General features: G+C 40.0%; 1 protein-coding gene across 1 annotated transcript; it reads right to left on the bottom strand.

The window, feature by feature from the left end:
* Positions 1-9673: 9673 nt before the first annotated feature.
* Positions 9674-20071, bottom strand: LOC135470465 (E3 ubiquitin-protein ligase MARCHF8-like). Its single transcript, XM_064749429.1, has 4 exons — positions 19817-20071; positions 16287-16683; positions 15781-15870; positions 9674-14638 (listed from the first exon to the last, which is right to left on the bottom strand). The coding sequence occupies exons 2-4, from the start codon at positions 16677-16679 to the stop codon at positions 14273-14275; spliced, it is 849 nt and encodes a 282-aa protein (XP_064605499.1). The 5' UTR covers positions 16680-16683; positions 19817-20071; the 3' UTR covers positions 9674-14272.
* Positions 20072-27386: the final 7315 nt, after the last annotated feature.

The raw sequence follows: 27386 nt of genomic DNA, 5'->3' as shown, positions 1-27386 counted from the left end.
CATCTCACCCTGGAGGAACAAATACATCTCCTCTGATGACATATCAGCGGAAGACTTGTGCAAAATTAAGAGACTGGCGGCTGGTATGCCGACTTCTGAAGAAGAAGTGGAAAAGCTGGAGCCAGTATTACGGACTGGGCCAACACTGGTTCAAGACGACATATTGGTGACTCGGAGATCAGAAACAGATCCGAGCTCCCCTATGGTCTTCTGGCCATCTCCGGTGAGCAGAGCCTCGCCAAGGACAACTGTGTGCTCACGGACAACACGATCAGGAGTAGATCCAACCTCCTCTCCGGTCTTCTGGCCATCTCCGGTGAGCAGGGCCTCGCCAGGATCAACTGTGTACTCAAGGACGACACGATCAGGAGTAGATCCAAACTCCTCTGCGGTCTTCTGGCAATCTCCAATAAACAGAGCCTCGCCAAGAACAATAACATGCTTACCGACGACGAGATCAGAAATTGATCCGTCTGCCTCTCCGGTGAACAGAGCTTCGCCGGGAACTCTCTCACCATCGCAAAGACCAGACGAATGGCCATGTGGCGATCTGTCTCCACACATAGTGCGAGATATAGGTCTGCGAAGATTTAACCTACCCGGTTTTCCTGGATTTTCGTCGTCCCCTCCGATATCCACTTTTGCTGTGAACTCTGTGTCCAAAAGCCCTACTTCAAAGAGAAGATTAGATAAATTTTTCAAGGACACTCGCAATCGTGTCGGTTCGTTTACTCAAAGCTGCACGGAGACAATGAACTCTGTGGACAAGGTACAGTCTTCCAGATCGAAAACGGTGGAATTTCGAAGTGAAACTGAGGAGGCTGTGTATCATTTACAGACAAAATATCTAGCTGACTCAGTCATTTAAGAGCCCAGACAAATTCTGCATCTAGGACGTTCACCAATTCAGCACAGTTTGCTATCACGAGCCAGTTTACGACATCATTCCACTTAACAGGGACTCCACTTAAGCTGAAGATCAAAAATATTAACGGCACGCCTAGACGAATTGCTTTCATCGACACCATGGGTTTTATGATTCACGCTTATTTAAAAGTCAAACAGTTTCACAGTGCAACTCAAAAGGCATGTTCTTTACTCGCTCACTTACTGACAAAGTTTACTGTAGATAGTGCCGGTGGATGTAACCTTGAGCTCAATTCCCGGAAGGATCTTGACACGGACAATACATACTTTGTATGGCCTCATTAGGCATTGGGACCACAGTCACCAATACTGACAGGCATTTCGAACAACTCATTTTTCAAACTTAAATCCTCGAGAATGTGTGCACGTATACCGGGGTTGAAGAATCGAAATGGACCTTGGCAATACTTGCCAAATGATGACACAAAAATGTTTTATTTTGTACAGTCCCATTGTTTCATATAACTCTGGTCTTCTGGAGAGCATGGCACTATGCCGTAGCCGCATTAAATGTACTCTCATATAGTACATGCACGCAGCAGGGTGTTATGTGTTTGGTGCAATGAGGAACTCCTAAACTCCTTCCCGCCTGTAACGAAACAATCCAAAGCTATGCATATGGGCGGTTTCACGAAGCACTCTTAACGTTACGTTCACTTAACTACCACGACAACCAGTACTGTATGCATTACGTCGTCATGGTTATTGCTAGCTCGTAACTTTAAGAGAGCTTCGTGAAATTAGGCCGTGAACTCTTGTTTTTTCCATTATTCCATTGTTACAAATATCGGTGTATATGTGCTCACGAAACACCTATGTAATACACAAGTATTGCAACGTCACAGATGAAAACGATGTGTTCCACTGCGATTTGGAACCATGTGTATAGCTCATCCTTGAGTCTTCCTTTCTGTACACTGACAAAGAATTTGTAGATTTTCCCGTTCTCATTGTTTATCTGTCCCGTGTGAGAAGTGGCTGCGGCGTTTTTGGGGCCGTGTGCATACTGTGACGTTCGCTGAAGGCCACTTGTCTGTCACCAACATATGGCGTGGAAGTAAATCACACATGTGGAAGATGGTCAGTAACTTGCCAATGGTGGTGGTTTATTTTTGGGCATTCCAATTTTGACTATAATCGTACAAGTGCAAAACATTGGCGTGTTGCGTTAAACAAGTCAAATAAGAGAAATGCCTTCTTATGATCAAAAGTAAGTATGTGTATACATGTAGTTTTAAATTTCACAATTCTTGTAGCTCATTTTTTGTGCCACAAAGCTTGCGTTTACAACCACAGCTTACAGCTTACACCAACCGTAATTTGCATGCGTCGGTTGGCTTCTCCAGCGTCGACTTTCTGGCGGGTGATCAGTTTCTCAAGAATCAGCTTTCAGCCGTTTGATGACTTTTTCCCATGCAGCGTCGACTTTCTAGCGGGTTATCACTTTCCCCAGCGTAAGCTTTCAGGCGGGTTATGACTTTCCCCATGGCATGCTTTCGGTCATTTTCCCCAGCATCAGCTTTCGGTCGTCGATCAATTTCCCCAGCGTTAGTTTTCGGCAGGATGTTGACTTTTCCTAGGGTCAGCTTTCGGTCAGGTAATGACTTTCCCCAAGGTCAGCATTCAGTCTAGTGATGATTTTCCCCAACGCTAGGTTTCTGTCGGTTGAGCACTGTCAGTAGTAAACTTGAATATAAAACTTTTGTTTTATAGGCTTATATAGGCTTCATGATTAACAAAAGTCAATTGCGATGTATATTCATCTAAGTGAAAGCAAACAGAAACAAGAAGCAACATGTTTTGATTTCCCCCGGGATCTGCCCGGTTCCTCGCACCATAATGCTGGCCGACTTCGCATAAGTAAAATATTCTTGAGTAAGCTCACTGGGTACACGACGTAAAATGCCGATCAGATAAATAAACAACGTATTTTGGCAACCGGTAGGCCTACTGGTACTTATTCATTTGATTGTGATCCACGTACAGTACTCAAGGAAATTATACCAGTAAACAATAACACAGTGGTGTAGAAATATTTTAGAGACCCCTGGAGGAAACCTGGTGATGAGCCACTTTTGACTTAAGTCAAAATTTTAATCACAATCTTAAAGCTTATTTTTGGACTTTTGAAATTTTGTCCACCGTATGAATGTTACCTCAAGACAAATGTTTCCAAATTTCAGCTTCCAGTACCTTAAACTATCATACCTAAGCATCATAAAGAGTTTTAAAATTTGGACTTACGCCAGAAATAGCTTTGTGGAATCAGTCCCAGAGTGCTCTGCTACAGAGAGTTGTACATGTACCTGACGACCTCTGCTAAAGTGAACCGGACAAACCTGACAAACTCTGCTAAAGTGAACCTGACAAACCTGACATGTACCTGACAAACCCTGCTACAGAGAGGTGTACATGTACCTGACAACCTCTGTTACAGTGAGGTGTTCATGTACCTGACAAACTCTGCTAAAGTGAACCTGACAAACCTGACATGTACCTGAAAAACCCTGCTACAGAGAGGTGTACATGTACCTGACAACCTCTGCTACAGAGAGTGTACCTGACAACCTCTGCTACAGTGAGGTGTTCATGTACCTGACAAACTCTGCTACAGAGGGGTGTACGTGTACCTGACAACCTCTGCTACATACAGGTGTACATGTACCTGACAAACTCTGCTACAGAGAGGTGTACATGTACCTGACAAACTCTGCTAGAGTGTGGTGTACATGAACCTGACAAAAAATCCTGCTACAGAGAGGTGTACATGTACCTGACAACCTCTGCTACAGTGAGGTGTACATGAACCTGACAAACTCTGCTACAGAGAGGTGTACATGAACCTGACAAACTCTGTTACAGAGAGGTGTACATGTGCCTGACAACCTCTGCTACAGAGAGGTGTACATGTGCCTGACAAACTCTGCTCCAAACTGCATCGAAAAGTTGACAAGGTTATCGAAAAAAATTACATTGTGAATCATCCTCTCTGAATGAGTCTAGTTGTGTGGTCCATCTCGATTCTTCAACCCAGGCACACGTGCACACATGCACGATGTGACAGCTATGTGGCCAGCGGTTATCATGGCGTTGTTTTAAGCACTTCATCAATATAAACATTGAGGCAGCATGCAAGAAGGCAGTTAAAAGTTGTGCTCGCTGTTTTTTGCAATTCATGTATTAGAACGTCTCGTTCACAAATCCTTCACACAGCGTTAGTTATGTAACGAATACAGTTTTTTTTAGACGCTTAGACATTTACTTGTGTATCTGCCGGCAATTTTAGAGGTACACAACTGGTGAGATCCGGTATAAACTAGTCCGATGCAGTTGACTGGTTGTGTGGCTCATGCATGCTTGAGTAACTCATTCCATCATCTGTAATATATGCACAGTAAAGAGTGGGTCTGCGTGTGGGATGTTGTTGTAACATGAGGGGGGGTGGGGGGGGGGAGATTGCCATGGGTCCTTCGGTATGGCATCATCGTGTGTCGGCATATCTATAATGGCACCGTAGTTTTTTTGTGGTGACTAAACGATATCTTAATAGCGGTATCCTGTCTGGAATAACTTGCCTTTGGCACAGTTTGTGGTTAGGGCCTACACATTTGTCAGTGTTACATTGGCTTTTCATTGTGCACTTGCTACCCTTCTGTTTACAGTTTATCTCCCTACCTCCATAGCTGTTGTTTAATCAGCCTTGACTGAAGGCAGTTCACAGCATGCAGAGCTAACTGATCAGGGAGATCAGGTGATTTCTAAATACAATTTTTTTTACAGTTATTCTAAACGCATGTTGCAGTGATAAAAGCAACACCAATACAGAAAACTTACTTCTGTGTCACTGTATCAGAAGCTTTTCTCCGCGTGATAGATGCTTTTTACCCCTTATGATTTAAGCTCTGTCCAGACTACCTAAAGCCCTGTCCACACTATCCAAAATCGTTCAACTTTTGTTGTCACACCCACACTACAAAGTGAGTTCAAGTCCAGCTTATTCTGGCTTCCTCTCCGGCCGTACGTGGGAAGGCCTGTCACAACCTGCGGATGGTCATGGGTTTCCCCCGCGCTCTGCCCGGTTTCCACCCACCATAATGCTGGCCGCCGTCGTATAAGTGAAATATTCTTGAGTACGGCGTAAAACACCAATTAAAGAAATAAATCCAACACTGTGTCGTGTGTTGAGTTTCTCTTTTTTTTTTTACCAAACTTTCGATAAATTGAAGGGAAATTTCCACCTTTCTCTCCAATGCACGAGACACAATGATTTTCTTTTGTCCCCGTCTGTGTAATCTTTAGGGAGAATGTTGTACAGGCAAGGGTATTTTCCAACCTCCTGTATCAACGAAACTGTATCATGATGAGACCAGTTTTCCTCTTTCGCCTTTGGTGCCGCCATTTCGCCCAGGTCACATGCCTTAAGACGGTCACATTATTCCAACTTCAAGTTCTTTCTTGTTGAGTCAACAAAAGTTGAGTGATGTTGGATAATCTGGACGGGGCTTAACATCACTCAATCACAAGAGAGAAACTGGTCTCACCATGAGACAGTTTTGTTGATAGAGGAGTATGGCTATGGAAATCAGCGCGGCCGATAAACCCATGACATCATTCTTCCGGCTGCTCGTCGTTGTGTCTCGTGCATTGATGAGAAAGAGGAAGAATTCCATCCAATTTTTCGAAAAGGTTGGTAAAAAACACAGCTCAACACACGCCAACAACGTTGGACAATACAGTTTGACCTACCTGATTTGCACTGTGGACGGGACACTCAGTTTACCTCAACAGCATTCATCTTGCTGTTGAGTCAACAAAAGTTTAACGATGGTGGACAGTCTGGACGGGGCTTTACATAAGAGCTCAAATGGAGCTCTCCGGTCATCTACAAATCTTATCACCAATAAAACATCAGTGCTCTCAGCCTACTTCCAAAAAAATAAAATAAAATAAAAATAAAACCAGCTATGATGTCCACGAACACTCGTACTGGTATTGAAATTATGGGTATTGTTATTCAAGTATAGGTATGACGCTGCTCTTTTGTTTCACTTTTTAACTCATTCAAATTTCAACAAATTTTGTTTCAACTTTTTAACTCATTCAAATGTGCGGAACTGCATGCTTTGTCTCCCACCAGTAAAACAAAGTCTTATTTACACACTAACTCGACAAAACGAACACATTCTATTTTATACCCGTACTTCTTCAGAATGAAATGTAGTATAACTGGGTTGAGAGGTTTGTAGTGGTGTGGTTTAAGTAATTGCATTTTAACAGCTAAGTCGCAAGAAGATGTATGTTCAAACACATTCATGTATACGAATGTTCAAGATTTCTGCTTTCATTGCTCTTGCCGTGTGTCACGGCCGATGGCTCTTTTCTTGTGTGGTCTTGCATAAAGTTTGCTGGAAACCACTTGTTCTCCACATAATGAGTTTTGATGTTTTTGTCCTCACGCCAAGCCTTATGTGGCTTTAGTTTCCCTCACGTTGTATTATTGAGTTCAATTTTGAACAAATTTGTCTCATGCAAACTGGAAACCATGCAATCCTTGATCATTCGGTGGCGTCTTGGTCACGAGGACAAACCCGTACCCGAGGTATCTAGGGGTCTTTTTTCCAGAGCCCGTCAAACCTAACCGCCGTCGTATACATAAGTAAATAAAAACTAAATTGAACAGCGTTTTAACAGCAATCTAGTACATAAATCAATATTGAATGTTTTAATTTAATGCAAAGCTGTACATGTAGGTCCATCCTGATTAACATAAAACCGGCGTTATGCTTGTCAAAAACCCATAATCTGGTTTATGGACGAAATGAGCGAGCACTAATACAGGATTAGGCATTAAAGTGCGCTTGGTGCACCTTCCACAGTCAACAGTGGCGTGATGGGGTCACCTTTTGATTTCACAGGTATAGTATTGACATGATCAATAGATAATCGGATTAAACCAGATTAAAACACACGACAAAGTCACCATTGAAGGATTCACACACACTCTGTATTCCAGCTATCGCGCGAGTACAGCGGTAACCATAGTAACAGGAGAATACATTGTTTCAGGAGGCTAACACAGGGACCTTTCAGTATTACTCTTTTGTGCAAATACTACAGCAGTGTCTTCTTGTGGCAGATCGAGTCCATGCCGCCGAAATGCTTCCGCCACTGAAGTATCATGCCGAAGACACCAGACATGACCACCCACGCTGTCACATTATACTCACACCGGGCCGACCAGTCATGTTTCAATTGCTCTAACCTATCACTGCTGAGCGTTTTACGCCGTACTCAAGAATATTTCAGTATACGACGGCGGCCAGCATTATGATGGGAGGAAACCGGTCAGAGCTCGGGGAAAACCCACGACCACGGACTTGGAACTCACAGGGACCGCATTGGTGAGAGACTCCTGGGACATTGCGCCGCGCTGGCACGCTAACCACCTCGGCCACGGAGACCTCCCTTTCTTAGAATTAACTATAGGTATACATGACAAAACGATGCATTATGTCAAGATTAGTAATTTTGTTGATCACTATACTCAAGTTCAACCGTGCATGGAATTAGTCTGACCTTGGGAAAAAAAGAACTGATTCGTGTACTTTCAGAAACATTAGAGCATTTCAACGGAATTTTGGAGTCCTCCCAAAGTAAAAATTGGCTTTATAAAAAGTGGCTTCTTGGATTGCGCGTACTCCAAAAAAGTGACACATAAAGAGAGAGAGAGAGAGAGAGAGAGAGAGAGAGAGAGAGAGAGAGAGAGAGAGAACCTAAATGCATCACTATCCAATGCATGTTTTTATGATGAACAGTTTTCCTTTGCTAACGCGGTCTGGTTAAATTCTCGCCTCATAATGGATAATTAAGAGGCTGTATGGTGGATTTCTGGTGCAATGCTGAAACGGCGTGTGTCATGGAGACAGAGCAGCTGACGTCTGTAAACCACAAACCACACACACACAGGCTGATCAGGATGGTATTCGGACAGAAGGCCACACAAACACACAGGCTAATCAGGATGGTATTCGGACAGAAGGCCACTTAAATCCTGATCCACCCTACCTGTTTGCATGCCGTTTCATCACATACTAGACGCGCATTCAGCATTGCTGGCTCCAAATATATTTATGCATATACATGGAAACTTACACATGATGTAGAAATTCTTGACGAACGATATAACAAAAGTTTTGCACAGAGCTTTGTCATATCGGTAATGTTCACTTCAGTGTTCAATCTCCTCACAGGGCGCAAATGTTTCAGCTACCCTCCTTACACAGTTCTCCCACTGTAAAAACCTACAGACTTCAAAATATAACTGTTTTCACTACCCTGCTTACAGCTGCGACTGCAAAGTGTAAACCGTTCCTTCTGCACGCTTCACAGTTGTAAGTATTTACACTACGCTCCTTACTCCTCCCACTGTAAAAGGTGTTCTCTCCTCAGTGTACGAAAACGTTTCATTTCACCTCCCTTAGCTGGCGTTAACGTTTCCTTGCAGTACCTTTCTTTGTTTTTGTTGTTTAATCACTTTTCTTTCTTGATCCACCATCGTCTCCATCGCTGAGTGTAACGTTTCCTTTCCTTCCACTCGAAGTGTAAATTAAGGTTTGAGGTTTCTCTTTACACACTTTATAACTTGTTCAGTCAGTTTAAGCATTTCTTTAACTGTGTTTACTATGTGTATTATTGACACACTTCATAACTTAAGCTAAGCGATTTTTGGATGTGATTACAGTCTATTCACTCATATTTCATAATTTCTTATCTAAACGTATAGACGTTTCTTTAGCTCTGATTGCCGTGGGTATATTCTTTACATATATTTTGCAACTTCTTATTTAAGCGTAAACATTCCTTTAGCCAATGCTCATGTAAGTGCTGTATTTCGGTAGAGATTGCTTCCTGAGACTGTGCGCTTTTAAACCTTAAGCCAATAATTAAAAACACAATATGATACATGGCTCTGTGAGTTCAGTCTTGTTGAGTATAGGCCCCCCTATTCATTGTTTTCTATTTTCACTCCCACGATAAAAAAAATTAAAAAATACAACCGTTCAAATCACATTTCACTCATTTTGTTCTCTTTCTTGTTTTATTTCTTATCTGATTGCTGATTAAAGCCGTGATTAAGACGTTTTTAAGAATGCAGTCTGGTTTGTAGTGGATGCCTGGAGCAAACCACCGCCCTTAGTCAGGTACATATGATAAATCTCTTGACTTAGAACCGGCACCAAAGCAGCGAACGCAATTTTAATTTTTAAAACCAAAAAATGAGCTCTAAGATCGCCTTTCAAATTTTGAAATGGCCTTGAGGAATCGGCCCCAGAATATGTTAAGGTGCCACTTATTTTATTTTATTTATCAATACTAAAAATTACTCAAGAATATTTCATTTATACGATGGCGTATACTGGTGGGAGGAAACCGGCCAGAGCAAGAGGGGAAACCACAACCATCTACAGGCTGTTAGCATACCTTCCCATGTATGACCAGAGGGGAAGCCTGCAAGGGCTGGACTTGAACTCACAGCAACCACACTGGAGAGAGGCTCCTGAGTCGTTGTGCCCGTGTTGCCAAGTCGACTACACGCTCAAGAAAGCCAATTTACCATTTTACATACATATACAAACATGTATGTAGGTTTACATAAATGTAAAAGTATAAAGGCCCATGCATTCAATTCCACAGAAAATCCAGAGCAATCACAAATGAAGAATTGTAACGAAAGACAAACGTGTATTTCATGATATTAACAAGTTAAATAATATCAAGCACATAGCATCTGTACATATACTGAGAGGGGTAGGCAGCTGTACGTATGTACAATCAATACATAAATCATCTTTTCTCAGAAAAGGCAAGATCACGCGATCATATGATCCCTGTACATATTTACAGCACTTAGTAAAAAAATTGGAACTATGTTGCCAATGAACGTTTGCCATCCACGTCTATTTACAAGTCTATAATTCTAATTACTAAAATAGTTATATCCATATTATAATACAAGACGATGTGATACATTTTCAAGCAAAATATTTCGTGAATTACCTGTACACAGACATGTAGTTTTCCAGTTTCCCTCAAAAGCAGCATAACGTAGGATATATGTACAAGATATCCCAGCTTCTGAGAAGCAATAAACAATAAAATAAAAACCATTAACAGATTCTACTTATTTGACACACTGTAGTGTAATTACTTAATTTAAATTGAGATAATTCCTTTGCTGGCCTTGAAGGTTCTCAATACAATCCCTATGTCCAACAATCATTTAGTGATAATTAATTTTAACAAATGAGCCTGGGCTGTATTGGGTCCCTAAACTTATTCCATATTTTAACCCTTGTTCCTTTCAGTGATAGTTAAGGCGACAAACCGTCACACGCAAGGCAAAACAGGTCAGTGTACTCCAAGCACAATGAAATGGTTCATTCTTTGTAACGCCCCACTACTCTACTATGTATGTTCTTACACTGATGCACAGCAGAGAGAAAAACCCATCATGAATGCAGATAAATTTTGCTGAATTACATGAGCTCTAATCAGAGGAAGAGGCCAAGCAACTGTACTGTGGGATGTATACGAAAACGCCAGACGTTCCAGATGTTATCAAAATGAACGTTATTTAACTTAGTCATAACCTCTTATACAATCTAAGCAATTCAGGGTCTAATCTAGGTTAATTCAGTCTGTGATACCGAGAGGCTATCCTTTTCCAGTTTCACCCAAAAGCGTCCTTTTTAGGCAAAATGATCCCACTCTTCCATCGAGACAAAAGTGTACCAGACCTACAACACCTAGATTAGGACCTGTAAATACTGCACAGTGCCTTCAACATGTCAGTGATATTTGTATAGGTATGATATCACTGGACACAGCTATCAGAAAGCTTGGGGTGTTTACCAGTTACTCGGAAAGGTCATGGGTAGGGTGTTGGCAGCTCTGGTTTCTGAGGTCAGCAAGACACTTGCCTAAGGCTATCAATAGCTCGTTACCGCATGCTGCAGAACATATCATTAACCCCATTATAATGCTTTCCCCAACCAAGTTAAATATAGCCCTAAAATAGTAGATCTCACAACCATATGCTGGACACCAGCATTATAGTGAGCAAAGTGACCCAATATTCGACGTTTTCAACCATCAAATCAGGTCACTGGCAACACTCATGACCTTTTGTTGAGTGTGGTTGCACCTCAGTCCCCAAAGGTCACATATCTCAAGTATTTACAGTCTTGTAAACATCAGTGATGACTCAAGGGGGGGGGGTCTTCTAAGGGTGACGTCTTACATATAATATATATGCTTCATAAAGAGGAATGTTGTGTGTAAAAAAAGTATAACACACGCATAGTGGTCTTGAATCAAACATTGATTTCTTCCTCAGTTTCAGTAGTTCAAAAGTGTGGTTTACATTTGTTATTATATTTGAATACATGTAATTTGCTAAATTGACGACAGTTTCAATCTTCAGGGATTTATCTTGAATTTCCATCAACAACAGCGACAGGCACTAGCATTATTTTATACATATACTCAGCCTTGAACAAAAGTACATGTAGATACATGTAGCTTACATGAGCACCATAATCTGGACTAAGCACTTCGAATTTGGTCAGTCTTCACTTTCTCATGGTCCAACATGTAAGGTACAGATTTTTCTACCACAACACAAGATAATATTTAAACCCTAAAAGTAATATTTCCCATGAAATATAGCAAATTTTAGAGCTGTAAACTCGGTGTACTGTAAACAAAGTGAACTACAAGGTGGCATAAAAATCATCATCTCTCTTCCAGACAACTGACTGAAGGTTAGACCCATTCCATATGTAACGCTACCTACGACACTGTGTATTCTGAAACAACACTCTCATTTAATTCCAATCTCATCCGTGAATATTTGACTTGTGTGAATCCCAGATGCACATGTACAAAAATGCACATCATTCCCTCTTCTTATGAAGCGAAAAAAATGGTACATGTAACAAATCAGGGTACATGTATACCACCTTAATACTGATCTTATATACACCTATATGTATACTGCAAGCCCACTGTAATTCATAAAATATATTGGTAGTTTCCAATACTTTCTGGACATATTACAGTATCTTCTCTCCCTTTTCTCTCACAAATCAAAACATGGTACTGCGAAAAAGGCAACTAACAGTAACCTCCTGTACACTAATATTTCACTTCAGTCCAAGACATGTTTTATCACTTAATCATCGCCCAAATCATGGATTATAGTCCTCATACAAGCAAATTATTACCATGAATCTTGTCAACAATACAAAATAAGGTGACATACATGTACATAAATAACTACACTGCAGTTTAATTGTTTATGCACAATATGTATGATTACACTAAATGAAAGGAGAGGTTTTTTTATGCCTGGCATATGGCTTGAACTTTGAAGACACACAATGGTACATGTACAGGAAACAATGGGGAAAAAACAAGACAAAAGAAAAACACCATGTTGACACCATCACAGTTGAGCTTGTCCATTGGCCAGGCAGTTTATGTTGAACATGTACCTTGAGATTCCAGTTTGAACATATTTTAAAAAAATATAATTATATGAATCTTCAAAGAAGTAGAAGTAGATCAGGTCTTCAGGACTCACACTTTAAACATCAGTGAAGAAACAAACTCAACAGCAAAAATATCTTTACATAAACAGGTTGTAACTTGAATAGAGGTAAAATACACTAAGGTAATATAGATCATGTCTATAAAATAATAACCAGTACTGTGCGAAGTTAGCACATTATGCAGACATTATTTTAAATTAACAATATTGGTAGAGCCCCATGTACATATTGAATGATTATGTATACTTAATACGATTATAAAATTACCATTACACCCTGATTTATCTTTGCAACACTTGCAGCAATAGCTGATTTTCCCACAGGCTTAATGGCAGATGTTTTCTGATAAATTCCAATGAACTTCTCTCTAATGTCACTAGCCATTTTCAGTTATTGCTAGTGCAAACAATCCCCTCTATTTCTTTCAATCAACATAAATTACTTCCAGGGGGGCAGTTAGATCCAATGTCACATTTTTAACAGATACAGTAGCACATTTTGCACACAAGTGGCAACATTATTAACTGGGTTTTGTTTAGTTAAAACATTTAATGTTAGCACAACAGTAACCACCTAGCAGGTATTATTATTATTATTATTATCTATATACATGTACAATGCAGAAAATATGAACATTTAATCTAAAACAGATGACAGTATACTGCAAATGAAAAGCAAATATTAGCACATGCTTCATGAATCAGCAGGTAACAAACAAAACTCCCTGAAAGATTAGCACATGTATACATGTACACGTGTATACACTCTAAGCAAATTTAATCCAGCACATGGTTGCAACTTCCACGATAGCAGTAAGTACCCTTACCATTAAATATTTGGTTTTCTATGTTTATGTACAAAATTGTACATGAAGCAAGATGAAGTGTGTCACACACAATGCTGTGTAACCAAATGAGACAAGTCAAAAGTTTCAATCCTCAAATGAAGTTTGCATTTGATTATTTGCAAAGGTCATGCTGCTTGTATGAATAAATGTGCATTGGTATCTAATACATATATAACCACTGCAAAAACCTACATGAAACTGAAATTATGTCCAGGCCAAAACGGCTGATTTGATGTAGAACTGAGCTGGAAATCGCATAATACCTGAAGGGCGAAGGCTGAGCTACAAGTACATACTTGAAAATCTTACATTTCCACAGGAGTTCTTCACATCAGATAACCGTGGAAGTAACACTTTCCAATACCCCTAATCATGTACTCCACTTGATAAAATATAATGAAGCCTGACATGTCTTCAAGGACACAAATGCCACAAAGACACCATACACATCACAGAATGTTCACTGGCACAAGTCAATAACCTCTCCTGGTAATGTTAGTCCCCGTGACTGTGCCAGAAATGAAGCCGGGAAACTAAGAAAGGCTGTATTTGTCATACAAATATTGTTCAGCACTTATATGCCACAGCACAAAGTAATTAGTACAGTAATGCCCACATGGAGGTCCAATAACAGAAAGCTGTCTCAGCTCAAGGTACTCTGCCTTCACCACTGCTGTTGCCATATACAAAAGACAGACGACAAGAAAAATATTGTCCACAGTTCAAGTAAACAAAGGGAACCACTTTTTTTCTTGTATCCTAAGGGATTAAAAATAGATGAACAAGAAAAAACCTTTCTTTGTGCAGGGATTACCTGATAAAACAACTTCTAGATCGAGGTTCTGCTACAATGTAGAAATAGGCATTGACAAGATAATGTCCTTGTTCACACAAATTCTTCTGTTCTGCTATACAGCTTGTCTTTCTTCCGGTCGTATTCTTCAATTTCCCACTCCATGTTTTGCATAAGAAACTTGACTGCCAATTTGTACACAGTATGTTTAGCTTTGATCTCCACAGACATAGCAATGAAGAAGGAGACAAAAAAAAGCACTCCACATGAAAGCGTAATAATTTCCTCCGTCGTTAGTTCTGCCCGGTTTTGAGGGAACTTCGTTATCTGGCCTTTATCAGAGAGGAAACACATCACAGTGGCTATGGCACAGGATATCATTATTAGCAGGTTCAGTATGAAAATCGTGTGTAGACACTTGTCCCTGCGGTTCACCTTTGGTAACTTCCAAGAGTGGAACTGTAACAAAAATTTGACAGCAGAAAATTATGATGTAGTATGGACTATATGCATAGATTAACAGGTTTCTTCTGTCAGTACCAATCTATACATAGCTGCATCAGCACCCAACCCCTTGTGTCCGCTATGAAGGAAACTTTGGACCATCACACTTAAGTACATGTATGACTGAATGCAGAAGCTTAGTCACTTCTGTATATATTAAATATGATGGTTTTGCATTTATAGGTTCTTCACCTTGATGTATACAAATTCAAAGAAGTACTGATGGCAACTTCACTTTCTCACAACTTTGTTCATTGCACACGTGATAAACCTGTGCACCATATCCAGCTCAACGGATATGTGACAATTAGATAACGGGCTGTCTTAGCTCATCCTACTTGTGTTCAACCTAAATGTAGGACCATATGCTATATCTCACAGATAAGTACAAGGGTTCATGCAAGTACATGCTTAATATAAATTCGTATCCCATAGTCGATTAATTAACTAACGTGCCAACAAGCATTCATAAGTAACTGTTTCTCACAAATACTATAACTGTGGGTGCTCATGCATTTTAGGTGATCAACAAATGTACGAAGAAAAAAAATGGAAATAGTACGTACAACAATGTGAAGGTACAATATAAAGCTTGATGATAGCTAGTTAGCTTACTCGACATCACATCTATCTGATTCATCGTTACATTGGGAATAATATCACATCACACCACGAAAATTTTATGGAAACTGCCGAAGATTTTGTTTTTGAAGACTCTTGACCAACAGTGATTAAATAGCGTTATTAGTTTTAAGTTTTTTTGAAATGGGGTAGCTCATATCATTTTGATATTTCCTCTTACCTTCTCAAAAGTTCAAATATATGAAGCACTATGCATGAATGTGGATTTTTTACAAATGATTTTTTAACATTCCCTTCTGTGACGGTTAGAAATTGTTACTTTACAGCTAAGATTAGATCACCATAAGAAAAAATGACCTCTAACACTTTAACTCTTATTGGACACCACTGCTCAGAGAATGATATTGCACACAAGCTAAAAAATGACTACACTGCTGTGATTCATCTAGTGGAAATTGAATTTAAACTAGATTTGACATTTCTTTGTGTGAAAGTACATCTCCAATACGACTTACCCTAAATTTCTTGTGTCTATGGAACTGGTAGTGACATAACTCACACCTTGGGGGCTTTCTGGACTTCTTTGAAGATATCTGAATCCATTTCTATGAAAAGGGAACAACAAAATAAAGAAATAAATATATACAATCAGATCGTTTAAAAATATATATTTATTCAGTTACTTATGATTGATATTTAATGTCTTTAATGCTCAAGAATCCCGCCCCGTCTAAGAATGGGACAGAACCCATTCTGTATTAAACTTTTGTGACCATCTTATACTGTATCCAAGGGGAGACCCTGAAAAGCAAGCACCAATCGGCAAATTCCCCAGTGGAAAGGAATGTGTGAAAGTACAAAGAGAGGAATTAGTAAGAAAATGTTTTAAAGAAAACAAAAAAATAATATTCACACATGTATAGAAATGATTATTTCTAAAGCAGAATATAATCCAAACAATCATGATTGAAGAGATGTTTCCTGTTACTCTTTTTCATCAACTAACCCAAGAAAAACTCACCAGTAAGCAACTGTAATGAATGTATTGTAGTGTTCCAGAACATCTGCAGGGAGAAAAGATAGGGTCCTGTTCATCTCCAGGTAAATGGCATATACGACAAGCTGAAAAAATATCAGTGCCAATATCTGACTCACTGGAAAAGGGCACTTTAACAGAGTAGATACAGAGGGATGACGGGACAGGCGTGATGGTGGTACTGGCAGGTAGACTAGGTGGCAAACTACGTGGAACATTGTACATGGTATATCGGTCCCTATCAGCAGCATCTGCCCACAGAACCAGCTGATGATCTCTCACACATCCCTCTTCTGGGTCTACCAGGGAGTCCGATTCAGCCACTTCTCCCACCTCATCATCCCTCAAATCCAGTGGATTCATCTGGCCAGTCATCATCTCCCTGTTAATCATAATGAAAGCAGTGACTAAATTGCATATCCTCAGACATATAAAATGCAGAGCTGAAGTGGTATGAATACATGTAGCTTCTACAGCTTTCGATTCTGCAAAGCCAGACAGTATTTTTAGTGCCATAATAGAATGATCACCTGAAACTGAACTTAAGTTGGCAAATGACAAAATGAGACTGCATTGGTAACATGCCTCATACAGAATCTGGTACACAGTACGTGCACAACTTCAGGTTTCTGCAGACATGACAGGCCATATCTGTATAAATGTATGACAGGTGTGAGGCCTATCAGTTTAGTATGCCACCAGAGATAATCCTATCTGACTGTCCTACTGATCAATCAGGTCACTGTGAACAAGTTTCTACGTACTACATTTAAATGTGCGCACACTGACACAGGAACTACTGACATACTAACCATCGTTCAGTAAAAATACATTTTTATAGTCAGGCCTGTGTAAGTAAAACAGGTGGCCCTAGCATTCTTGAAATTTAACCCTGCAAGTGACTTCATAGCAACCTAAAGAACAGGAATTATATCATGTCATTTCTCTCACATACTTGTACATTGTACACAATATAATGAACTGTACCTCCTACATCGTAGTGTGTGTGCGTGTGTATACGTGTGTGTGGGATGGGGTGTGGGTAGAGAAGGTGCAAAGCAATTGTATTTTAAATTCATCTTAAAATATATATCATAAAAGGAGGTTATTGAAAATCGCTGTAATAAATACAATTAAAATTTTAACAATATTACATGTAGACCACAGCCTCAGTCAAATGGCACACCCTTCTTCACAATAATTCACACAGATTCATAATTATTTGTGCCTTCCTACATTTGCCATGACAAATAACATATTATTAAATCAACACCACTGATATAATTATAACTTATCTACATTGTTGGCACTCATGTATACTTGATATTAATATAACATATGCACTCACTTAAAAGTTGACACTGCTTAGTAATCACAGAGAATCAGGTGTCTATTTACAAAACTAAATAATCTTGTAACCACATGGCAATGAAAAAAAGCAATCTGACAATGGAGCATATCAAATAGCTGCAGCAATGCTCATTCCCCGATCACCTGACAAACACGTATTAAAGCCTACAGCCGAGACAGGCTAAAAATATGAAACTTCAGTTTTTAACACTGCCAATAAGATTCAACCTGCACATATTTCACTAAAGAATGGAAGAACACTTACTTCACGCGGTTGTTTCCAGGCGATCTCCAAACTCAAAAATAGGTTAATTATCTATTGACAGCTAACAGTAGTCATGAAAGCAACAAGCGCAAGTTCAACAACGCATCCAAAAACTAGGCATATAGGTGACCTACATGGACTACACCCAGTAGGTTGGAACAGCTGATCAAGGCATTTCTTTTTATAGCTGATCAGCTGAGCTTGAACACCATTCATCCCCAGACCTCGCTGCTGCTCTAGGGGGTCACTTCTACCTCCATTCCCACATCTCTGTAGTGGTGGCTGTCAGCTGCAAACAGTTTGGGTTTTGAAAGCTCTAGTGTTCAATGGCTTTCATGTCTTTTCCAAAATGCTAATCTAGATGTGACCATCAACAGAAAATGCATAAACAGCCCTGCTGCAAAACAGCTGGTTTTAATCATTTAAGTGAATTATCCTCATCACCTAGATTGCAATTCATAACTTGACTCCAGAATGATTCGCGATATTGGCTGCAACTTTCATCACTCACAACAAATGCACAAAACACAAAACCATGTGTCTTTCAACGAAATAGTTTCTCTGGCATCTGTGGGGCTGGCAGAACATTTGTTCAATTAAAATTGCATATCATCATTTGTCACACAAACCTCAAAGTTAACATTTTTTTAAATAGCACAATAAAGTGAGTCAGTGACTGGCATCACCTGGCTTCGGCTCGATGCGCTCCAGTGGCTACAGAACATACCACAGTTGAAAATTCCCAAGCTAAGATTTTTTTTCTTTAAGAAAACCCTCCCTTAAAATGTTATGCTGTTCGTTCATAATCACCTATAGGGCAACATGAAATTGGTTTCTTATGTCACGCCTTGTCATAGTCCTGTCAGTCAAAATAAATTACATTAACTCAATTACCATTAACATACAAGGTCTTTAATATTTGCCACTATTTAGTCTGTAGGTACATATTGCTTACAAATCTGTTTTTACACATGCAACCTGGTAAAAATGAACAAGAAGTTCTGTGTTAAGGCTCTTGGGAGCCTCCTGGCAGTAAAATTGTAATCTGATGCACACGAAAATGTATGTTTGGCAAACATACCATGGGTTTCGGCAACACTAACTTCTACTGCCAAACCGCTAAAGCTAGCATAACATGAACTAGGTCAGTCCCAGGCAATGCCTTTGGCTAAAATTGGAAAAAATGTCCTTATTTTTCAAGTATCTTTTAAGGAATTGACCTAGACACATTTTCATGTAAAATTTTACACGTACAGATGTAGTATTCCCACTGTTTGCAAGCATGTTCTGTGATTTGTTAATCCAGTGAACAAAGTGTTCTACATGTAAATCTATGAAGTTTAATCAGATCTACCATTCAGTATACAAAACAGACCTGGTTTGGATTGATTAAACAATCAGGCTCTGTTAACAGCTGGTGTAAAGTGAAGACCTTTAACTTTCTAACATATGTGTTCTGATTATAATACACAGTACAATAGCCTTATCAAGGCTTGATTTTTAGGCAGAAAGTTATTTCGACAGGAATTTAGGAATGATCACTGGGTCTCTGACTAGATCAACGATTTAGTGTCCAAATCATTTTACAACTTCCTGTGACGTGAACATGCAAATGTGTCTCTCTATAACGAATACTTAAAAATCATTTTCTGAAGAAACTGGGACCGAGCTCTAATTTCTAGCTGGATAATGTGAATGTACAAAAACAGCAGGTCGGCTATCTCGCACTGCCTCGATTTCAGCTTAGGCATTATAACTAGTCCTGGCTGAAATAGTGATGACGTGACCACACTCCGCAAAGTTGAAGAAACGTCCTGCATTTAAGCATCTATCTATTGATGGCATCTGTTTATTTCTATAACATTTAATCCACACGATGAAGCACAAAATAAATACAAACCCGTCGGAATCCCTCAAACATCGACACACTGAAACAGACTGCGTTTCTTTTGTTGAATCGCGCAACTCAGCTGTCAAGACTTGACCTAGTTAACAGTGACACTTCTCGTGTTCTTTCTTGCGTTGTACGTTTAAAAACTGGTAACAACTGTACTCTCTGTTATCAATAACAACAAGAGATAATCTCGCAAATCTGGTCGTTTTCACGGCGTGTTAACTTGGCTGTAGAAGTTGCATTCGATGAAACTCAACAGTTCCAACCTTCTCACTGGAGAAATCACAACGCTGTACGCAGCTGATGTGTCACGTGACTGGGTGTAAACAACAGCTTTGCTCATTTCGACCCGGCCCAAAGTCCGTTATGTCTCGTTTTATTGGTGTCAAACGAGTCATAAGTTCATGTGGTAACAATAGAGTTGCCCGAACCCCCGAGGAAAGCTGGTCATTGGGATAAACGAGTTGGAGGAGGGAGTATGTTTTCGTTGTAATTAGGTCACAGAGCGGCCAGATTCAACGAGACGGGGGAGTGAAGTGTCGAGACCGACTCAATCCGGTCTGATGCAGATCCAGCTAGCTCAAGTTGCATGGTAACAACGTATTACAAGCTGGGGGTTTGGCAGAAGCGAATGGTGCAAGAAACCTTCTCACAATGGCCAGTGTTAAATTACGACACCAGCTAGTAGAACATAGTTGTGTTCAGAATTTAGAAAGTCCGAGACACTGCGGATGAATACCATGCCTGTTGTGTTTTTATAGTACTATATACTTATAATATCATTTAATCATTGCCAGTTTTCGTGATGCCCTTGCGGTTAATTTTATTTCAAGATTTTTTTTCACGAAGCTGAAATACCTTAACTTCATCCAAATGATAAACAAGCTGCCAACCATATTTCATCTCATTTTGGCCTATATAAGTATGCATACATGCAACGCTCCAGCATTAACATAAATATTGTGGCAAAACTGGGCAATCAAAAAGCTCAACAGTAGGCCTTGACTTAAGAGTCACAACTATCACGGGTCTGTCTCTAAATGAAACAGAGAAAAAAGAACGGCGCCCTTTCACTCTGCTGTTCGAATCACATTGGCCAAAAATGACTGCTTGGTCACGTGACAACAATATTTGTAAGGCTGAGCACGTGTTTACAAAGCACATGGCTAATGCAGCGCGAGATCTCGGAAATGCAATTTGATTGGATAGTGTTTGAGCTGAACTACTTGTGAACAGGTAAATTAGCTTTTGTGCACAAGTATGAAAATTTACATAATTCGGCAAGCACACGTACTGTTGCACCTACCCTGGTAATTATTACTGGGGAGTCTCTAATAACTCCACAACCAGGAACTCATGGTTATAGCGGACATTACAGTTTAAGGTACTGTATATTATTAACCTATTAACATCAAAATACAATAAACGGAAACGATTTAAATTCGACAAATTTAGTCCAAGGATTCAAATTGGTCTCATTAGGTCCTTATACCTCCCTGGGCAAAGTAGGGATCATCCATGGAATAACAAGGTTGTTGTAGCTGAAGGGTAGGGCACAGATCAACAGGAATGAAACTGATTACACCAGGGTGAAATGTATCGCCATATTTGGTGGAATGTCCCATTCATGTTAAAATACAATTGCCTCTCCATTAAAGTCTGGGCTGTCTTTTCATCCCATTGTTTGACTGGTCGTAATTTGTACAGGAGCCCTGTGACTATTTTACCGATAGAAGTAGTATAGTAGTATATTCCCTATACTACTATAGAGGATAACTAGGTCAACTTTAAAGGCTTCCAAAGGCAAGACGTAACCGTCCTAATTATATCGTCTGAAGTAGGGGTTTCCCCTGGGTTCAGTCCATCACCCACTAACCACAGAATTCAATGGGGGTGAACAACACACCGGTTTAAATACGGGGAAGTCTGTAACCTTTGTTTGATTCAAGAGTTATTCCACCGGCTGGATGCACTCAAGACTATAGCGTGGTTCTAAAGGTCCTTTCCAGGTATAAAAACAGGATTCGAACCTAGAAACCCTCGTAATCACAGCTCTATGTTAGCCGTGAAAAGTACAAGGCGGAATCACCGGATTCGGTGGTGACGTAATGGGAGTTCCATTTCTGCATACAAAGTTAGCCATGTGCACGGTATATGTCGGTGTATCGATGTGTGACACTGATAACTACAGCAGGTTTAAGTAATGACTTACAGTAGGTCGATCGGCAGCACTCAGCTGATGTTGCGCCGCGACCGGGAAATCCTGAATATAATTTTGTTCCAAGAGAGAATTTTGAATAACCGACATATTTTATTTCGCTGGCTCACTATTTATAGTACCCAACTATGACCTGTGGCCCCGTCATTCAACGTGACCCCGTCATTCAACCAATCAAAAGAACGGTATCAATCACACCCATTCTGCATTGGGTCATTCACTATGGAAACACGTGCGCGCGTGAGGATTGACCCTGATGGTGATCTTCATCCGAACCAAGTTCTTTCGCCGTGGCCAACAAAAATGGAAAAATTTAGTGAAATAAACTCGCCTGGTATAGGTACCTCATGACCCAACAATAACTATTAAATCATATCAATCAGAATCAGATAGTGAAGGAATAGTGAGCCACGAACCTGAAGTGAAACTATAGGCAGTCTCTACACCCTTCGTGTAAGAAAATCGAAGTTACTGCATTACTAACTTTCCCCTGCAAATGTGACGTACAAAGGGACAAAACAACTTTGTGTTTAGACCTCTTGTTAAGAGCGACATAAAGCCCCAAGCATTTCTCGATTCTTTGAGCCTTGCAGGGCTATTTAAGTGACCTATGAATGCCCCCGCAACTACTGTCTGTCTTTTGACCAAAATCTTATGATCAATTAGTTGGGTAGAATCTAGAAATTACCTGTCCATTTCCCGGATTGGACTCGATCGCACCTGCTTCTACGTTTATTGTCTTCAAAACGCATGTTACTCAGTTTTGTCAGTCTATGACGAGCATTTCACTTCTGTCAGTGCACATTCTTCAATTATACGATTATAGCGAATTTCATGCACTGTTTACTCACCTTGAGGTTACGAGTTGTATTGCATATTTTAACAGTTGATGCAGGCGTAGTCTAAATCAAACAAAAAACTTTGCATGCCTCGCGTGGAAAGTTGACGTCGATTCCTTGCGTCCACATTTTAAATATTAATTCGCCTTTTAAAATTTGAAATCTCGTTAATTTCAAAAAGACGCTAGTTCTAATTGAGACATTAACCTGTACAGTTAAACGAAATTCAAATTACCGAGAGCCATTTTTTCCTCTAGAGCTAGGCCTGTAGTGAGGGATTGTTTCTATGCAGATTCAGTGTGTTGACATTCGTCACGTTTAGGCTAAAAGGCTCATCCATATGCAACATGCATGGTAAACGAATCATATTATCTCACCTGTTTGAAGCGACTTGTGCTCGAGTGGTCATGAGGTTCAGGTTCAAACTTGGCCTTTGGTAGAGGATTTGTACATTCCACTGTTCACTGTGTTCATGCGATCAGCGGTTGATGGAGCTTCTGTGGGCTTGTGTGCTGTCTGTATTGTTGATTGTCAGAAGACCTCTTGCCTTTAAGCGATATGATTATATGACGTGTTTTTCTGTCACGTCACTCGTGGAAAAGTGTATCAGTAAAGGATGGTGGTTAACGCACTGTATCTCCTATAGTGCCTTGCACGGACCGAATTAACGCTCAAGGATACTTACCTCATATTAACACTGACTCCAGGTTCTTCCAGAAATAAAAATTACCGTCATCGTATATAACTAAATTTTTTTGAGTATGTACAAATAAATAAATAAATGTCATCTGTTCTTTCTTCTTTAACTACTTTATATACTATAACGGGAGACTATACATGCACGTTTTAAAGCGACTCGCAAACTTTGTATATTCTCTGCGACCGTAAGTGGGAAGGTCTGCCAGCAACCTGCGGATGGTCGTGGGTTTCCCCCGGGCTGTGCCCGGTTTCCACCCACCATAATGCTGGCCGCCGTCGTATAAGTGAAATATTCTTGAGTACGGCGTAAAACACCAATCAAAAAAAAAAAAAAAAAAAAAAATCAAACTTTGTATATAACATATGTCATTAATCGAAGTGTCCAATTGGTTTAAATTCATTCGGTTGAAACTATACCTCAGAAGACATATGTATATGTTTTAAAATATATAGCCAAAAGGTGCCCATGCATGCAGTTAACTTATAATATATGTTGTATCTCGCATGTTTCCTTTCATGTATTCACGTCATACCCAGATATAGGGCATATAGATACATGTCATAAAAACAGTAAAAAAATCATGTGCAAGTATTTTTATTTCTGAAGTTCCACAAAATATATATGATGCGATTAAGAATTTATGCGTCAGTTGTGTGATGGAACCAGGGGCCATACACTTTCGCACCATCATGCACACCCTATAGGCCCTACATATATGAGGGGTGGATGAAAAGTGTTGAGTCAGACTATATGTTCAAGTGCTGATGGAGCGATAAAACACGTAATTCAAATCTTCAAATGACTCCCTATTGCTTATCTATTTAAATCTACAGTATAGTCGGAGGTGCAGCTTTATTTTGAAGTTCAGATTAATATTTTGGACAACAGAGAAAACTGAGTACCTAGCCGTCATCAGGTATCTTAATTTGAAATGGTTAACTCTGGCGCAAATCCATGCCGATATATGATCGGTACTTTAAGGGATATAGTGCTCCCTCATTTGCAGTTGTGAAAAGGTAGGCAGTAGATTTCAGCCAGAGGAGAAGCAGCGGTGAAGATAAATCAAGGTATGGCTGGGCTTCAACTTTTTCTACTAAGGAATTAAAACATAAAGCTTGTGCAAAATAGATTCGATGGGTTCGTAGGTGAGTGTTAGGTTCACTTTGAATCAGAGATCAAAACAGTCCATGTAATGCAAACATCCATCTCTGAAAACGACAGCGGTCGTTTCAGCAGCTTGAAATATGATCGCTTCAGTTTTTTGGCATGTCAATAACTCCAAAGGGCCGAACACCAATGGAGAGTACTATGTCAGCTTACTTAGACAGGCAGTTGCGTGCAATAAATGTAAGGAGAAACGATTGGGTAGGTTGACAAAAAGGTATCTTGTTCCAGCATGCAGGAGAATGCCTCTTTCACAAGTTCGTCGTTACAATGCTCATGACTGTGGCTTCGGACTCATCTTACATCACATCTGCCGTTCTCTCCCCATTTCTCGCCATCAGACATCCATCTCTTCGCAAATATCAACAAACTGTTGACCGCCAAATATTTTCATACAGATGATATATGCACATTTAAGGCCTCTTTTGAAGAGCAAGTATAAAGCTTCGTTAAAGAAGAAAACTTAAAAAATGGCAATATAGGCTGAAAAGAGCACATTTTTTTTCTATCTGGTGGTGCCTGGTGCATAGTTTTGCGATTTTTCCTCGCCATACGCGTAAAGCCTGAAAACGGCAAAGCTGGCATAAATCGCCGAGTCCATAGCGTCCTCCATCTTTAACACCCTGTAGTTTATACTAGGGGTGTGTTGCCTCTCAGCCAGTGAGAGTCGTTAAAACTGCCGGCTTGTTCGTGTATACTCGGAACCTACGTCCAACATTCCGGTTTCCCGATCGTCAAGCGGAAAACGAACTGTACTGTTCGCTACCTTCTGGGAAGAAGAGTTCTACCGGAAATGTACGAACTGCACTTCGGCGGTTTCCAACGGCAATTCTCCTCCTAACACAGAAGACTTCAGGAGTAGTTCTTTGGCAAAATGGAGTCGCCCAAAGCGGACTTTGGCGCTGACTTTGGCGCTGACTTTATTTATAATTTATTAAATTGAGGTACATATTAGAATTTTTATGGGATGAACCTGCGACGAAATGCATACTCTTTTCAATGGTATTTGATTGGTATTTAAATTTTCTTCTCCTTTAAATAAGGGGACCAGGCGCTGCACCACTGAGGCCACTTTCACAAAAAAAGTAAATCATTTTTGCGTAACTTTTCTCGTAAATGACGTCGCCTTATGGCAGTATAACCCAGACAACGTCTTTTACGAAAAACGATCCGAGAAATATGAGTTACAAAATTTTGTGTAAGTGGCCCCTGCCACCAGTATACTGTGACCAAAATCAGAGTTTTGGTTTTTGATCTTTTGTCTTCATTCCATAATGGTTGCATGTTGGCTCAGAATAAGCCATACAGTTCACAACCACAGATAAGGGGACAAAACTCTGTATGCGTGTCGCACCACGCCTTGGATGTGAATCCTTAGATTTCTTGTCCCAGTTTCACGAAGGTGTCGTAGGCCTACATGTGCGATAATCGCATATATAAGAAACTGATACGGTAATGGTGACTTACAAAGTATCGTATGACAAATGTATATGAAGATGCCGTACGATGCTTAATGAAACTGGCCCCAGGTCACGGATCCAGTATATGTGTGTGTGTTTGAATGTTACGTTGTACTTAACAACTCTTCTGACAGGACGAGTCCATGCCGCCAGTTTGTGCTACCTATTGGAAGTATCATGTCGAAGACAGCAGACACGACACCCCAATCAGTCACAATATACTGACACCTAGCCAACCAGTCCTGTTTCCTTGCTCTAACCTCTCAGCGCAGAGCGCCAAACGATGCAGCAACAAGTACCATTTTTAAAGTCTTTAGTATGACCTGATCTTGGTTTGATCCCGGGTTTTCTCTCTTCGAGATGGACGCTCTAACCTACGTATACATAAATGTATACACAGCTATAATCTTCATCATATTAACGACTTGGTGTGATTTAAACTACCGGCTGTCTCGATTCAGAAATTCTGAAAGATCTAGCACAAGGTATTAATTATAGAGGTATACTGTGTCCTAATGGATGTTTTATTTTCAATCCTCGTGAATATGTTTATACACATTCACCCTGAAGCTGAAAACTGGGATCTTCAATCTCATTTACAATCTCATTTACAGTTTCATTTACACAAGCAAAGCCACGCCGATTGGTACCAGGTTGGTTACCACTGGTTCTTATCGAACGAAGCCAGACTGCAAGGAAGGACCTCTGCTGAGTATCAGACGGTTTGTTAACGTGAACACATTGTTAACTAAGTTGCCATATCGATGTTTTTACCAAGAAATTCAAAACAAAGCTGTAACTAAACTGTTACCAAATAGTCAGAAATCAGTTAGGTTTACCTATAGCAACAGTCTGGTCAGTATCATCCAACGTGAAATTGCTCAGTAACCAATTAGTACAGACCACTCCATGTCAGCTAATAGCTGTAACTGAGCAGTACCAAGCTGTAACCAATTGGTACTGAAAAGAAAGATCCAGATCGGTACCAATCTATGCGCAGTATTACATCTATAGAAAAACTTTCAAATTCTCAGCCATGCAGACCTTCCCTGCATTTATATTTACTTCAATAATATCTATACAAAAGACGCAATCCTTCTGAAATCTATAGGAGTTGAAAGAGACAATCGTATTTATACCAATCGCCAGGACCGCTTCGGTGGCCTAATGGTTAGAGCGTCCAACTCGATGGCGG

Source organism: Liolophura sinensis, chromosome 7 (assembly GCF_032854445.1).
Source record: "Liolophura sinensis isolate JHLJ2023 chromosome 7, CUHK_Ljap_v2, whole genome shotgun sequence".
Lineage (NCBI taxonomy): Eukaryota > Metazoa > Mollusca > Polyplacophora > Chitonida > Chitonidae > Liolophura > Liolophura sinensis.
The sequence above is the reverse complement of the archived record's forward strand: the minus strand, read 5'-3'. Positions and strand labels throughout refer to the sequence as shown.

Coding starts and splice junctions, on each gene's coding strand:
- LOC135470465 (XM_064749429.1), bottom strand. CDS start 16,679: ATGATGACTGGCCAGATGAATCCACTGGATTTGAGGGATGATGAGGTG. Junction 15,871..16,286: donor TTCATTACAGTTGCTTACTG/GTGAGTTTTTCT, acceptor CCCTTTTCATAG/AAATGGATTCAGATATCTTC. Junction 14,639..15,780: donor ATAGACACAAGAAATTTAGG/GTAAGTCGTATT, acceptor TTTTTGTTACAG/TTCCACTCTTGGAAGTTACC.